Genomic DNA, 17,270 nt, shown 5'->3' with positions numbered 1-17,270 from the left:
AGTGTCACAGCCAGCAGCACTCACAGGGGCTGAAAGGAAGAGCCAAGAAAAGCCCAGCTCTCCTTCTGAGAGACATGGGGAGGACTCAGACAGGCCAAAGCTTCCAGGCTGTGGCCTCCCTTTGCAAACTCCCCACTAGAGCAGGTCTGTACACGGCTCTGCCTCTGCAGCATGTGGGAACCACGTTTCCACTCCATGCCTCAGTTTCCCTGCAGGCAAAGCAGGGATAAAACAACACACACCCCCAGACTTTTGGGCAGAAGGCCTTTGAGCAACTGTGAAGCAGCAGGATAATATTTTCTGAACAAGGCTGCTGAATTCCTGCCTCGTGCCCAGATGCTATGGTGACAGGCACGTAACAATAACCCAATGAGTAGTCCAAAGGGGAATGTTTGCAATTACCAGGATGCATTAGAAGCCCTAGCACAGCAGTTCTCTTGGAAAAAAAACAAAACAAACCAAAAAAAAGACAGACATTTCCTGGAGCACTTGGACTGCTTGTGCTTCCAGCGTTTTTGTGGCTGAAATAAAAACAAAAAAAATGACGGATCACTCCGAAAAGTCATCACAGAATGAGCTGTGAGGGGGAGAGTTTTCCAGAAAGTGATGGGTGAGGCTGAGTTGGGATGGTGCTTTCTTAATCCAGGCCCTGTTTTCTGGCTGGAATAATGTACTGGACACTGTCACCTTGGCTCAGCCCAGGTGACAGACGTGAGCAAAGCTAAACCCCTGAGTCAGCAGTGAAACTTAAGCCTCAATTTGAGCCTCCTGCCAGCCTGGGAATTCAGATGTGTGCACTCCAAGACACAAATACACGTGGCCAGCCCCTGAATGCTTCACTCTGATGTAATTCTCCCTGAAATGAGTGGGAGTTTTAAGTTAATAAATGTTTTAGACTTGCTCAGCAACTCCTGCTGGTTTGCCGTAGATGGAGGTCTGAATTAAGGAGCTCTCCAGTCAGATGCCAACCATCCTTAGGATGGGCTCTGCACTCCCTAAGGGACAGCAGGAAAAAACCAATTCTAGTGTAAACAGCACCCCAGAGGGATACAACGAACATCCACTTCCGCCGAAGTCAACAGGAATTAGGGATTTGCTGCCACCCTTGGAATCTGGCTTCTATCACCAGCCATCCCAAGGGGAGCTGGATGTTTTTAAAAGCACAGAGTCACCCCCATGCTGCAGAAAGGGAGGGGAGGGAACCAGATGACATCGTTTCCTGCTCTGTTTCCTATGACTTTCAAGGAGGAGAATGTTGGACCAAATGCTTCCCAAGCTTGGGCAGAGCACAGCTGAGCTCAGCTGCACAGAGGCTGCCCTGTGTGACATCAGGGAGAGGCTTCACTGAGCCTCATCTGCGGCAGCCACGTGTCCTCAGGCTGCCTTTTTCCTCCCTGCACGGAGGCAGAGCACAGTCCTGCACAGATTAACAACCCATCCACACCTGGGAACCACACAACTCACACTTTAAAGCTCCTGCTCCATGAAGGATGAACTCTGGAACAGCCAGACACAGCTTGGCTGGTTTGATGTCCAGATCCTTTAAGGATCTGCAGCCTTCCTTTGAAAACAACCCAAACTGAACTCCCTGAAGTGTCACACCAGCATCTGTTCCCACTCTCCCGATGCAGGCCAAAATATATGTTAAAAAAACACAAATTGGATGGGTTACTGGAAAGCTCAGTGCAAAGTGTTTGCTCACAATTTCAGGAAGCAAGAGATCCCAGCTCCTGGAGCCACACACAAATTCTGTGAGGATTCACTTACTGTCCAAGTGGAGCATATTTTTTTTTTCCCCCAAGCAACAGAATAATTTATGTTCCCACTGAAATGCCTCTGGATGCTGCTTGTCTGAACCAAGGGGAGGAAATAGAGAGGGAGCATGAGGGGCACGTGTGGATGATCTCACAGCCCCAGCTCCCAGCTGCCACATCTGGCAGGCAGCAAAGCCCTGGGATCTTGGAGGAACAAAAAGAGCTGCTTGTACAGAACAGATGGACTCACAAACCCAGAATGCCACGGTGAGGTGTCCAGCTTAGACACATTGAAGGACTGGGAGTGAAGAATGCAATGGGAACCAACCTCAAAGGCAAAGTTTTAAGGCTCTTTCCTATTTTGGGATTTATTTCAAAGGCTTGGAGAGATTGGGGTGCTCATCCCTGGAGAAATCCATGGGGAAATATGAAGGGTAACTATACTGAAGTGCTGGACTAAGGCCTGAGCATGAGCTCCCCTCTCTGGTACGTATTTTCTGTGCCTTCAGCAAACCACTTAATCCTTTGGTATAAAAACCCCCACCCCACTGGTAAAATTTCATCAAAATATCAAATATCACAGTAATGGAAGCTATGGAAGTACCTAAGACCACGTCAGGATTTGGGCATATATTAAAAAATTCTGCTGATTCACTGAAGTCTGATAAAACAATGACCAAGAGAGAAGCCCAAGAGACTGGAAAGACTAGAAAAGACAGTGGCAGAATTCCACCAACATAACCCCAAATGCAGAAAAATCCTCTTTCCAGACACATTCATCCTTACATGAAGTACTTGATGGCAATGCAGAGATGCTATAAATTGGAGAGTGGAGGAAATGCAAAGGCAGGGGGGTTCTCACCTCTTCAGGTCTGCTCAACACATGCCCTTCAGGGCCTGTGATCCCCAGCTCCAGGATCCTTTGCTGCTCCTAAGGCAGGGAGGAAAAAAGAGCAGGGATGAAGTTTAAAGCAACAGGGCATTTTTCTTGCAGCACACACAGCTGTTGAAAAGGGGCACGAGTGAGATCCTGAGCATCTGTGCTGGCTAAAAATCACAGGGGGCTTTGCATAAGGGTCCTGCAAGAGAATCCTGTCCAACTCCCCTTGCTGAGAATAATCAGAGCTCATAAAACCTTGCTGATTTGTTCACAGGAGGTCAAGCAAACCTTTTATTTGGAGTTGCTTCACACGGGGTTCATTGCCCCTCGACTTTCAGCACTCATTTGTGTCTATAAAATCATCTCTAAGATGTGGCAAAATGAGATCTCATAGAAAAAAGTCATCCTGCAGATGGGCTCAAGGACTGGGGTGGGCTCTTGCCCAGCCAGAGAACACAGAAATCTTCTGAGTGCTTGAGACACAGTGTACAAAATGAGCTGGAGATAAGATTAAATTGAATACATTATTAACATTTCTCCCTTGCTGCTGTTTGAAAGACAAACAGACCCCAAACATCAGCACCTCACGTACTGTATGAATCTGCATCCCTTTCCACTCCCCCTCTTCTTATTTCCTGAAGAACATTTTGTTGCACACAGTGACAGTCACACCCAGCTTTTCACTTTTGGGGAGAGAGGCAGAGAAGCCCAATATCCACCCCAAACTGAAAGCTGCCACAAAAACCTGCTTTATCAGTGTCAAAGGGGATAAATTCTGCTGTACAGCCCTGCTCACACCCTCCACGTGTGTCACACACAGCCATGCCATGCTCTCAACAGCCTGTGTGGCTTTCTATTTGCAAAGGAGGAGTCAGAATTCAAACCCCTCCCAGCATTTTGCAGCCAGTAACTCAGAGAACAAACAGGCCATACCTCAGCAATGATGTCACCGTTCTCAGCATGCACTTGGGCTGTGGCACCGATGTCCCGGATCACACTCAGGACCTCGTAAATCTGGGGGAAAGACAACACACATCACAACAGGAACACACCTGTTGGGAAGGCCACACTCCAGATCCCCTCAGAAACCAGAATTTTGCAGGAGGGAAAAGAGGAAGGGAAGCATTAAGCCATGTAAGATGTGGTTTGCTGGAGAGATGCAAGGCGTTTTCATGCCTGTCACTGAATTTCCCAGTTCTACAGTTGAATGCTGCTGATGTGGCAAAGGAGGATTACCCAGCAGCAGGTCTGGAGTATTTACCACACAGGAGGAAGAAACGACAACACAAGCCCCATAGCTGGATGATTTTAAAGGCCTTGAAGAGTTGTACCTGTTTCATGTCTCATTTACTGGTGCCTGGCATGAAAAACATCCCTTATCTCTGAGTGCTGGGGGCAGGTTCTCCATGGAAATCCAGTATTTGGAGGTAGGAGCAGTGTGATTTCCCACTCCAGCAACCAGTCTGAGAGGTCTCAGGTCCAGTAACCCCCAACTGGCGCCGTCAATGGTCCCTCATCAAAATGCTTCCAGAGCCCTCAGAGATAACCCACACACCAACACTCCCAGGCATTCCTCTCCTCCCACACCTTCAGAAACATAAACTGCCCCTCTCAACAGCCAAATGTGCCCAAACATGCCCACCAGAACAGCAAACGGGAGGGCAACTAATTCTTTTTTAAGGTCCCAGCGATTCTACCACTGAAAACCACCTCTGGACCAGGATCAGTTTTAGCTTCTAAACAGAATAATTACCCCAGGGATCTCCCTGTCCTGCCCTGTGCAGAGGCATAAAGCAGCAATTCGTAGAACTGCCACTGCTTCTACCCCATAGGAGCTGGAATAAAACCTCAGACCTCTCAAACTGAGGGTTTTACCATTGCTTCCCTCAGCCAAGCCTTTCGGGGTTTGCTGTTGGTTGGGTTTTATTTTTAATTAAAAATATAATCTTCAAACCAGAGCTGTGGCTGCTGTTGCCAATCTTAGGTACTGTTACACACATAAAGGTGGGAGAGTGTGTCAGATCCCAGGATATTGAATTTAAACACTTTTTTGTGACAAACTGAACATGAAGCCTTCCTTCCTACCTGAGAATCACTGAGCTGAAAGCGATCTTTGAAAGCCATGTACACCAAGAAGGAGTTCACACCTGGTGGAAAGAGAGCACGTTGCAGGTAAAGCCGTGGAATACAGCCCCTAAATCAGCCCCCCAGCAATAATTCCATGGATGCAGCACTGTAAGAGGTTGAGTAACAAAATAAAAGCAAAAATGCATCTCACACAAAAGCAGAGACTGGGCCTGGCTGGCTGATCCCCCTCACCCTCCAGGGAGAACAATGGGAAATCTGTGTCTGTGATGTGTCCAAACTGACCCACTGATCCTAAGCTGGCTTTCCCTCTCCAGCTTTTGGAATCAGTAAAAACTCTCACCCAGCACATGTGGGAAGCTCCCATTAGGGCACATAAAATGCTGGGTTTTGAAACTGCAAACAGGATGGAAAATTACTCCAGCCTGAGGATGAAACGCCAAGGAAATTAAAGAGGGGGAAAACTTATGAGGTCATTTTACTCAGCTCTCCACTTTTAGCAGCCAGAGCTGGGTTGTTTCTCCTGGGGCTGATACTTCCCTTGTTTACAGCACTTTAGTGGCTGCAGGTATCACCAAGGGCACTGATGAAGCCAAAGGGCCTCCACTGGACACAGGAGCTGCTCTGCACAGGAAAAGCAGGAGATTCACCTCTGGAAAATCAGTGCTGCAGCACCAGTGTGCCCCAACCCCTAAGCTCTCTGCAATCCCAACTGCCCAAATCTTCCCAAAGAGCCAGAATGGGCCCAAAACAGCTTCATTGGGATACAAAAGTGAAATACTGCATGAGAGAGAGCCCAAAAAAACAGGGGATCCTGAAAAACAAGGAGGGGGAAGGCTTCCCTGATCTTACCATGATCTTTAACCAGAGCTTCCATCTCCTCCTGGACACCTTTATGCCACTCAGTGATGTCCACATGCAGGGAGTAGTCACAGCAGGATTTGCTGTCTGCCCACTCTCGCCACTGGTCGAACGCCGTCAGCAAACTGGTCCCAGGCTCGGGAACCACATGGTCAACTGGGAATGACAACCAAAACACTGGTAAATGGCTGATGCAGGAGCTTTCCTGGGTACCCAGGACAGCAAGCACAGCTGTGCAGAGGCTGCTGCAAAATCAAGGCACCCTCTTTCCCCTTAAAATATTTCTAATTTGAAATTTCTCAGTGGTTTCTACAGAAACAGCCAGGGAAGCAGCCAGGGAAGTCGATTATGGAGCAGCAGCTGAAGGAAAATGAGTTGTTACTATAACCTGTTTATTACAACTGTTGGTGCTACACATCCCAACCAGGAGCACCTACCAGAGGACTGGAGGAAGCAGGACCAACAATTTGTGGTTGGAGAGATCTCTCTGACACTGAGAAGGTCCTACTGCCTCTGGCACCTGCTCAGCTTGATCCTCACACCAAATCCAGCAGCAACTGGATTCACAGGCAGCTGCAACTGCAGGACAGCCTCAAAGAGTGACACAAGGGACCTGGATCTGAAGGTACAGTGTTCCTGGTTTTAATTTGAGCACATGGAGTCTCTGAGATCTTCAAAAGACACAGTGAAACAAAAGAAGCAAGGCAGCATCTCCAGTGCTGAACTGTGAGAGTAGGAAAAGCCTGTGGGATTTCAGGGGTCACAAACTGGGCAGGCACTGCTGGGGAGAAGGAGAGGACCTAGCTTGATTCTACATTAAAACACACAGAAAAAGCAGAAATTGCTTCAATTATCAGCAGTGAAATCCCAGCAGTTTATTTTTAACTTTATGGTAAGGATCAGGTCTGCTCTAAATCACAGCTGGGATGAGAGACAGAGCCCATGGGTCCCGCTCACCCTCAGGGCAGAACAAAGCTTTGCTTCACCCCCATGCAGACAGAGCAGCCAAGATTTATAAATGGTTTTGCACTGCCTAAAGGACCAGATTCACACTGGGAAAGCCAGCCCAGCTCTCCTGAACAGACACGAGCCTCAGCCACCCGAGTCAGCAGAGACACCTCAGCTGCCTGAGCTGTGCACACACTGCAGAAAGCCAAAACAACCATCCCTGCTGCAAAACTCTGCCCACCCTCTCCCCTTTGCAAAGGGAGACAGCTTAGAATATTTGTGCTTTTCCAAAAGGCGTTTCCCCTGGAAGCATCACACCAAGGGAAGGATATGCACATCCTTACTGCCTCGGCAGTGCAGCTGCAGCTTTGACCAGCTCGGAGCCCCAGGAGTGACTGGTAGTCTCTGTCTCTGCTCCCTCCCTGCCCATCACAGAAATCCATGCTAGGAGTGAAAACTTGGAAATTTGCCTCCTGTCTGGCACCACATCAAGGATGCGCTTTTCACCACCATTGGGAAAAGCAGACCAAATATAACCAGACAATAAACTGACCTGCTTTGTTAAAAAATCATCCCATTTCTTTTCCATGATCTGCTTCTCCCTAGTGGTCAGAAACCTTCCGCTAACTTCCAGCCTGAATTGCTTCTTGGCCAGTACAGAGCCCCTGTCGCTCTGCCAAAGTTAATCTTTAGCTTAAGTAGAATGAGCAACAAGGAGAAAAATAGCATTCCCTTTGCTTTTCCAATGGGACATGGAGAAAGCCCACATTTACACAAATGGCTAATTAAAAAGCCAAAAAAAAAGCCCATTTAATCTCTAACCCATCACAGGAATAAATCCATCTCCACTCAAGACTAAAGGTGCCCTCAGAGCTCTGTCAGCCCCAAGATGATGGATGGCTTGTGGGCACTGGGAAATCCCCCTGAGGGCTCCAAGGGGTTAACACGGAGTCCTCAGAGCCCAGCACTGAGCCCCAGGAATGGCTCTGGAGCCCCCAGGAATGGCTTTATCACCAGCTCACTTCATGCACTGCCCAAGGATGACTAAGGGGAGTTTGTGGGGGCAGTGAGATGAGGGGTAAGGGAGCTCTATCAGCTCTCTGACAAAGCCAAACCCTGCAATAAGGGTCAGGGATGAGGGCGGTGGTGCAAATGTGCAGGGAAGCCAACTCCAGGGGTTGGGAATATCTCCTGTGGCAGCTCCCCTGAGCTCCCTGAGAGCCAAATCACCCTGCAGCCCCCTCAAAACACAGCACACTTTCTCTCCACAGCAGCTCTGCCAGGCAAACACCAGCGAAGCACCGCTTCCCCACATCCACATGAAGAACTCAGCAGGAAGGCAGCCTGAGCGTGCGAGGTAAGCAACAGCCTTCACATCCTGCAACTGAACTGGTCCAAAGAGAAAGGACCCAGCAGAGCACAGCAAGGGATAGTCACAGTGACAGGGACATCCCTGGAGAGGGGCCCAAGAGCTGGGGTCCTGTACCTGACCCTGGGACAGGATGGAAGCTGTGCAGGCAGCAGGAGCAGCGCATGCTGCACGAAAGGCGTGGAGAAGGTAGGTGTAATCCCAAATCCTGGTCTGGAGGCAATTCAGACACAAATGGCAAAGTCTCCTTGAGTCTTCCATCCTCTGTACAATGGGAGGGGCCAAACACATTGCAAGATCATGGCCTACATCCCTTCATGCAAGGGTGGGGTTTTGGGGGGACTAAATAAGTAAAAATGAGCCCAGATCCAGGAAAGGAGAGGAGTCAAGGCTGACTCTTCATCTGTTCTTAAAAGGACTGAGCTCTGGAACTGCTCCTGCCTGTTGGCACGGCCAGGAATCACCCACACGCAGCTCACAGAAGCTTCTTCCAGCCCTCAGGCACAGCTCAAGAGCTCAGAGTAAAACAGAAATCTTTTTCTTTCAGGTCCCTTTCAGCAGCACATGCAGCTGATGGAGGCTCCATCCCACCTCATTCCCACAGCCCCAGGCTCCCAGGATTACCCCTGGGGATGATCTGCCCCAGGACCACAGACACAAGGGCTGACCCACCCCAGCTCACAGCAAATCCCTCCATGGAGAATTCCCAGGAGGCTTCCCATGGGAAAAGCAGTGCTGTGCTGACCCCACAGAGCTCCTTCTCCCTGGAGATCCCATCCCACTGCCCCATCTTTCCTTCCATCACAGCCGGAACCAGGAATGTTCAATCCCTGGAGTGGCCCCACGCCTGCAGGGCACACTCAGGACAAACTGTTGTGACACAGGCTGTTGTCACCCCTTTATTCCCTCCACCACCACAGCCTTGATCTGGTCATGCTCCCCAGCCCAGATGTTTTCTTCCTGTTGTTAATTTTTTTTTTTGCTGTGCAAATGAATTCAGCTGCTTGAGGTCTGAGAAGGAAGTTGTCAGCTCATTTTTAAACTCAAAGCTTGTTCCAGACACAGAAAAAAAAAAAAAAAAAAACGGAGAGGAAAAAAAACAGAGAAGGAAAAGATAATTTAAGAATCACTTCATCAGTGATGAAATCTTCAAAGAAGGAATTAAAGAGTTAGTGGGCCTTGTAGTGGCTCCCTGAATCTGAGTGAAATTCAGGCCAAATCCTGATGTTTCTCTTTATTTAACACACTCTCAGCAAGGCACAGGGCAAAGCCAAGCTCAGGGTTACAGTGGTTTCTCAACTATGAGCAGAAAACATTCTGTAGATTTATCTTTTAACCCAAAATGCAGCAGCCCAGGGCTGAGAGCAAACAAGGCTGTTACACCAGCAAAGGAACTTCTTAAAAACAACTGTAAGAAAAACTATTCTATACATTACAAAGAATCTCGTTTTTTCCCTTGTTAAAACGCTGGCAGGATTCCAAAAAGCCTAGACAGTCTATCTTTCTCCCAGACAACCCAAGCACTCACCTCCCTCTGAGGGCAGTGGGATTTGAGCACCTGCGGACCCACATGCTCCAGCCCTAATCACCCAGACTCTTAATTACCCTTCCCATGCCTGGTTTGGCTCTCCTGTCATTACACACGGCTTACAAGGTGCATCTGCTCCTGCTTCCTGCTGTTCCAGCTGCCACCCACCACCAGCCAGGGCTGTTTTCCTGCTTGCCTGGCTCAGCTCAGGATTCCTCGCTCCTCCTCGGCGAGATTAATCGGCTCAGGATTAAAGGCACACAACGAGCTGAAGTGAGACAGCAACACTGGGTGATCCATGTGGCTCCCCTGCACCAGAGCTGGCATCCAGCCACGCTGGAATATTCTGTATCTCATGAGCCAAACTGGTTGGATGGTGGTGGGGAGAGATTTGAGCGTGAAATGGAAGGCAAAAACTTAGGGGAATGGATGAAATGTTCCAAGGATGGGGAAAATAAAGCAGTGTTGTTTTAACGTAAGTATGGGAAAATCTACACAGGGTAGAAGTGCTGGCAGCACTTTATAGAGTGCTAGCATCACCAATTATTAACACGTTCTTATCATATCTTAACATAAAACCTGTACTAAGATCAGATCCCAGCACAATCCCATACACACACAAGTAATTTTGAAGCTCAGATCATTCCTACTGCTTCTTTACACAATTCACAGAATCATGGAATACCCTGAGCTGGAAGGGACCCACACAGATCAAGTCCAACCACAAAGGGCAGCCTAAAAGCTGAACCACAGTTAAGGCTGGCCTAAACTATCTCCTTGTCTTCATCAGAAGGCTGGGGAATTACCCAACAGCCTGCAAGATGCTCCGAGACCAGAGCCAGAAAAAAACCCATATAATCTCTTTCTGACACTTGGAATCTCTCTCAAATTAAAAAAAAAAGAGCAATGCCTTTATATTTTTGACCCCTTGCTAAGATCCAGAGAAATTATTGCTTCAGAGGGAACGCTGGATCCAGCTCTTTGCCTCTCCTTGAAAACAAAGCTCTGCTTTTGGGATGGATGTGCTCATAGGTGGGGGTTAACGGGTTTTATAGCTTCCTGGCATTGTGGCATGCACTTTTTTTTTTCTTTTTTGCATCCTGCCTCAGCTGAGCAGGCCTTGGCTTGCAAACAACCCCTTCGTGGAGCTTCTATTAATAGCCCTTGCTTCCAGCTTTCCCCTGGAAAGGATTTTTTTCAACTGCTTTAATTAAGTGTCATGCAAAGTGTGCATGAAAATTTTTTTGGGGCTTCAGCTAATGAATGCCACTACCAGGAAGGAGAAAAACTGTTTGAAATGGACAATATAAACATGAATTAGGGTCAGATGATACAAAAATTGTGTATGTAATAAAAACCATGTATTCAGGGTTCCAGTTGCTATTATAAACTGCAGTTTTACACATTATTTCCTGCTCCTACCAGCATTAAATGTGCCTATTGTTTAAGAGGAGTTTATAAGGTGAAAAGCCTTAACATTAAAGCTTAACTGTTAGCAGGCAGATCTCCCCTACCCAAAACTTTAAATAGCAGCTTGATCACTATAAACACATCTGCCTGTTTAATACTACTTAATCCCCACAGCAACTGCATGTGATGAAATCTGGTGAATTTATTGAGTTGTACATTCTGTCACAAGCCATTTATTGAGAGGTTGTAATTAAATTCAGCCCTGGTAACTGCACAGCTCCCTGCTTAGAAGTCTGGAGTTGTCAGGCTGTGCTGCAGGAATATTCTCCTAGCACTGGTGTGAACTGGGAGTAATTCTGTGAAAGCAAGAGGAATAAAATCAATCTCCATGAACTGAAAGTCAGGCCCTCAACTGACCCACAGAAGATTATCCCATAATCACAGACCTTATTTGATCCAGTGGCTTCAAATTCTCAACTGGTGAAATATCACAATTCCTTCTATCTTTATGTAGACCCTTTTATGTGTCAACAATTTATGTGCCTCATCCAGTAACAAAGCTATTCCAAAGTCAAACCTTTCAGCAGCAAAAATTCTGATTTAAGTATTAAACCCCAATTTCCAGCTCAGCAGCCCTGCACCCATCCAGGCTAGAGAGACCTCAGCCCTTCTCTGAGCTCAAAATCCCAAATCAAGTCATCCAGAAGGGCCTCACACCTCCTACCTTCTGATTCCATCCCAATTCTTCCTCTAAACCACACTCTCCATGGGTTTGATCTGGGAAAAGGAAAGACAGTGACAAAATTGCTTTGAAGGGAACTGCTCCATGGATCTGATGCACCTCAGCTGATGAGATATCAAATGAAGGATTTTCTTCACATCCTGGCTCTGGCAACCAGATTTTAGCTCTGTGTATTTGTGTGGATTTATTCCCACAGTATTTTATTCTTGTTTCCCCCCCAAGAAATGACACCAGAATAAAGAGATTATTCTGAAGAGTTACAGCCCTGCACAGAACAGCATTTATGGTGCTAATACAGCTACCCAAGGACTGTTCTCCTGTACATGCCTGCCAAACTCGTAGAAAAGGCAGTCTAAATGACATCACATGTTGTTTTCTGTCAGTTCAGATCCAGTTTATGAGACCTGATGCAGAGAAATCAGAAGCTGGGCCAGGCTCAGAAGAATCAGACACATCCGTGCTCCACTGATTACATTTTCAGACTGCAACATTCTCTTATTCCCTCACTGATGTTATACAGACATTTCTCTTGTCCTTTTGGCTGATTACATCCAAAATACAATTAACAATTTGAGGCCAGCTGGACCCAAACATAAAGAATTCAACAATAATTAATAACCTTCCCCTGCAGCTGGAATGGCAGCTTATTAAGGTCAGATCAAAAAAAAAGGCTCCATCTCTTCCCAGTACAGGTTTATTGTGCATTTTTTGTATCTCAGGAGGTCACCATGGCAGAGAGGGGGGGGAACCAAGTTCAAAAGAGACATTTAAGTGGTTCCAAGATTTATTCTTTCTTTTAGGCATTACTCCACACTTGAAGGCCATGACAAGAGCACACAGGACTTCAAAGGCTTCCATATGAATTGGTCTGTAAACCTTGAGGGACTGGGATGGAGAAAAACCTCCGTTTGTAGCCATGGATTTCAAGTCAAGACAAAACACAGGAATTAACAACACGTCCAAGGGGCAAGAGCTGGATCAGACACAGGAGGACAAAAGATCACTTGCCGTGAGCCAGCTCTGTCCCTCTCAGGTCACTGGAGATGTGTCCCGCCCCTCAGGCTTTTTCCACTCACTGGGAAGCTGGAACAGTTCTGGATTTGCATTGTTATCACCAAGTTTTGGCTCCTCACTTCAATTTCATGGCCTGGACTTGTCTCAGGAGTGTTGCACATAAAGAGGAATGTGACTGCAGAATGCCAGTTTTTACAATGGAAATTTGTGATGGTTTTGAGAGGGCTTTGTGTGTTTGGGATTAGAAAAGTTGGGTTTTCCCCCCCTGCAAAAATAAACTAAATATGAAGACCTCTGATTCTATACAAGCACTTTTTATTACTACAGCCTGTGAGAGAAATGGGGAAAAGAAAAACCCTGTATTTGTCAAATAAACATCTCCCATGGCTGGATGAGGAGCAGACACTTCCTCTCCTCATGTCTGTGACAAGGTGACATCATGTTCTGAGGAAGAAGTTGTCACCCATCACCACCAAACCACTGCCACTTCTGCCACGACACCGGGAGTCCCCATCCTGTTCCCACTCAAACCACTGACAACTGTCACACACAGCTGCAGGTATGGAAGTGAGGGCTGAATCAGACCTAAACATTCTCGTGTTTATAGAGAAAATGTGCTGGGATGTGGCGTGGAGGGGCAGCAGAACCTGTTTTCTACCAAAGGACAGGGCTTGGAACAACCTGGAATAGTGGAAGGTGCCCTGCCCATGGCAGGGGGTGGAACAAGATGATCTTTTAGGTCCCTTCCAACCCAAACCATTCTGATTCTCTAAGAAAAGCACTTAAAAGCAGCTCTTCAAACATAAGAATAAGATAAGATAATTCAAACAGCAATTTCCTGACTGCAGCTGCCCATCTGCAGGTGTCCTCTCCACTTTGTGGCACTGATACTGCCTGCAAATCAGCTCTTGTGCTTGCTGAAACCATTAACCTGTAGGAGGTCCTAACTAGATTATCCCCAGTTTAAACAGAGACTGCTATGGCATGTTCCCCAGCTGCTGAACTTCCTCCTCCAGCTTTGAGCCAGCCCAGCCTGGCCTCACAAGCTGTCTGGTGTCTTCCTAGATCTGTGAACAATCCAAGGTTTGGGGCACAAAGCACCACTCCTGGGCCCACCCAAAGAGAGACACCCAGCCTGTGGCAAACTGGTTTGGGAAACTCCTACACACAAGATCTGACTTTTGTTTTTTCCATGCACCCCGTTTTTAGGGGCAACCGTTGCTTTCTACACCTCAGCTTAATTTCCTGTCTCAAACATGGTATTAGAAGGAAACTCTTTACTATAAGGGTGGGGAGGCCCTGGCACAAGGACAGGCTGGACAGGGCTTGGAGCAACCTGGGATAGTGGGAGCTGTCCCTGCCCATGGCAGGGGGTGGGACTGGATGGGGTTTAAGGTCCCTTCCAACCCAAACCATTCTGGGATTCCAGGAACAGCTGGAATTGCCCCTGGATCTAAGCAGGAGAGCTCAGTGGGAGTTGTTCCATGCAGTGGCCACCCTTCCCTTTATTATAGAGTGCTTGTATGGCAGAAGGACTGACTGGTTCAGAGACCTGAACTCTGGTCCTGGTTCCATGGCCTTATTCTACTTCTAAGAACACCCTGCACATCTGCATTTTTTTCAGCTGTGCTATGAAGGCTTTCCAAAACTTTTTCCATTCACGGTGGGAAAAAAGCCTCTGCCCATCAGGCTGAAAAGTCCTTTGTAAAGCCCATCAGTAGCTGAACTCTTCTCTTGGGACACTGATACTAATCCCGAGAAATCTAATCTGAAGTAAAGAAAAGCCTGCTGGGAAGTATCATTAACTGACACCCACTCCAGAAAGAGAGATTTTTTTAAGCAATATCGGGATATTGGAACAGAGATCCTGTAACACAGCCCCTGGCTGCTGAACTGGCCCTGCCTGGCTTTTCAAGGAGCCTGGAATCTTGCCAGCCCCATGAAGAACCCCAGTTTGGGAGCACAAACCCCTCAGTGTGTTGCAGCTTGGGAGCTTCCCCCCTTCTCTGCACCAACTCAGTGCTGTGCCATAATTTGGGAGGGTTCTCCAGGAACTCCTTCCCAGCTCCTGCTGCCTGGAGGCTGCGCCAGGGAACTTCATTCATATGTAAAACACCACCAGTGAGTCCCCCAGATTCCAAAAATATCCACGCTGCACATATGTAGCTGCTTCTAGGGACAAAAGCAATCTGGTGCAAACACACCCAGAGAAGTGGCCGAAAGGGAAGCTTCCAGAAGCTGAGCCCTTTCTGGTGGGTTCAGAAAACCAACCAAAGCATTTCCCAGTTAATATTCGTATGTGAAGTCGAAAAGTTCCTTCTGATACTTAAAATAGGAAGCCAAAAGCACTTTCCTCAGGATCTGCAGATGACAAGTGGGAGGGACAGGGATTATCTCCTTCCTTCGTGTTGCCCACATCAGCTTCTCAGACAGCTCTTCATAAAAATAATCACTTTTTACTTATGATATGAGGCTCTAGGTGAGCTTAATTAATTTGAATTAAAGCCACAACCCCTCAGCAACAAAGCCACCTCCCATTATGGACAGCCAGCAACCAGCACGGAGAAATGGAATGACATTCCCATTGTTGCAAAGGCAGTACCAACACCAACTGCAGTGAACCAAGGGGAAAAAAGAGTTCTCCCAGAAGCCTTAACTCCTAAATGTCCAGCCCTGCGTTCCCTGCAAATGCACAGGGCTTCCATGGGAGTGAGGGCTGTGAAAAGATGCAAGCACAGCCCCAAGCTGGTAACAACTGGCAACTCCTGAGTGTGACAGAAGTGTGCCAGACAGGAGGAGCTCATTTGTATTCCTCAAACATTTCTCCCTCTCACCAGAAAGATTTAAAAAAAAAAAAATCTGGTTTCTAAGAAACAGATGGGATCTATGAGCTCTGAAGGCACAGGGGCTGAAGGAAAGAGGGAAAAGAGGCTCTGCTGATCGAAGACATCAAATCCCATTCCACAGACAGCACTCCAAATCCATCCCGACTGGGGAATCCTGCAGTTGGCTTCAGCCTTTGCTTCTTTCAGGCTCCACTTGCATTCCTCCCATGGCACACAGAGCTAATTCCCAACGTGGAGAGCTGAAAGGTCCTGCCTGACCAGGGCATTTTCTGCTGAGTCAAGCTCACAGGAAGGCAAAAGCAGCCAAGGGGTTGAACACTGGTAGGGAGACAAAAATTCCCTGCTCAGAAAAACAGGCAGAGAAAAGAGCTGGAGGCACTATTTTCTGCTGCTTCTTTGAAGACCTTGTCAAGGCTTGAAGGTGATTAATAGACTTTATCTAGCAAGGTTTAACACACATGCCCTGAAAACCTATCACAGGCAGCTAACGATGTTATATGAAGCAAGGTGAATAATTTAGTTTTAAAGATTTTTTTTTCCCTCCACAGCAGACCTGGAGGAGCCAGTTTTTACAACTGCACCCTTGAAAACATCATGTACATTTTCCACTGATGTAAGTGGCTGGGTGAGACACAGCACATCAGAGAGATCCACTAGCTCTTTACTTCTCTTTTGTGTCATCTCTAAGGCCTGGAACTTGGGGATGGGAGCACTGGACACAGAAAGCAAGAATTTGGGGATTTTGGGGACTTTTAACAAGGGCATGTAGTCATAGGACAAGGGAGGTAGCCTTAAGCTGAAGGAAGGCAGGTTTAAATGAAATATTAGGAAGAAATTCTTTATTATAAGGCTGGTAAGGCCCTGGCTCAGGTTCCCCATCCCTGGAAGTGTTTAAGGACAGGCTGGACAGGGCTTGGAACAACCTGGGATAGTGGAAGGTGCCCTGCCCATGGCAGAGGTTGGAACAAGATGATCTTTAAGGTCCCTTTCAACCCAAACCATTCTGATTCTCTAAGAAAAGCACTTAAAAGCAGCTCTTCAAACAAAAGAACTCTTCCCCACACAGTGGGAAAGCAGCACCGCTGAGCCCCAGCATTAAAGAGAGTAAGAGGCATTAAGTGCTATTGCATCAACAGACAACATGGGTTAATTTCTCCTGAAATAAATCCCTCTTTTTGGACGCACGGAAAAATATAGGTCAGCCACATCTGCACTGTCAGAGCTGCTGCCACTCCAGCACTCGTGTGTTCAGAACTAAACCAGGCTCCAGCACATGTGCAATTGCCTCCATCCCCTCCTTCCTGCACAGGGAGGGGCTGGAGCAGAATGGGGCAAAACAGAGAAAGGGACCCCTCACCTGCTCTTTAAAAAATCCGTGCTGCCATGAGGCAGAAGGATGGCAGAGGAGGCAGAAGGATGGCAGAGGAACAAGGGGCAGGATCCCCAGCAGCTCTGGGGAAGGAAAAGGTGGGAAAATCGAGAAAAATCTCCCGATTGACTCAAAAACAAGCCAGGCTGGACTGCAGAGGTTTCACAGGGCTCCAGCCCAACACCAGGGCCAGTGATTTCACCTTTCAGCACTGAGGCAGGACGATGGCCCAGCTGAGTATGTGACAGCCAGGGTTAAACACCTCACCACCCCACAGACCTCCTGCATCACCCCAGGCACAGCCACCCAGCTCCCGAATCCTTGTGTGCTCCTCACAGGGGCCTGCTCCTCACAGGAGCCTGTTCTCCCAGCAGAGAGAGGTGGCAAACAATAGCTGCAGCCCAAAGGGTCAAAAAACCCCCCCTCAGAACACACAGAAACACACAACACATCTGAGGTCTGCA

The 17,270-nt window shown here is 47.6% G+C and overlaps 1 protein-coding gene across 1 annotated transcript in view; it reads right to left on the bottom strand.

The window, feature by feature from the left end:
• The window catches only part of DPYSL2 (dihydropyrimidinase like 2), a 42,356-nt gene that overhangs the window by 14,662 nt on the left and 10,424 nt on the right, over positions 1–17,270 (bottom strand). The window contains exons 4-7 of the mRNA XM_082298380.1: positions 5,572–5,736; positions 4,720–4,781; positions 3,568–3,648; positions 2,617–2,685 (exon numbers count right to left, since the gene is read on the bottom strand). Coding sequence (XP_082154506.1) covers positions 2,617–2,685; positions 3,568–3,648; positions 4,720–4,781; positions 5,572–5,736 — 377 coding nt within the window. The remainder of the gene's footprint in view (positions 1–2,616; positions 2,686–3,567; positions 3,649–4,719; positions 4,782–5,571; positions 5,737–17,270) is intronic.

This window comes from Coloeus monedula (genome assembly GCF_965178545.1).
Source record: "Coloeus monedula genome assembly, chromosome: 28".
NCBI lineage: Eukaryota > Metazoa > Chordata > Aves > Passeriformes > Corvidae > Coloeus > Coloeus monedula.
The sequence above is the reverse complement of the archived record's forward strand: the minus strand, read 5'-3'. Positions and strand labels throughout refer to the sequence as shown.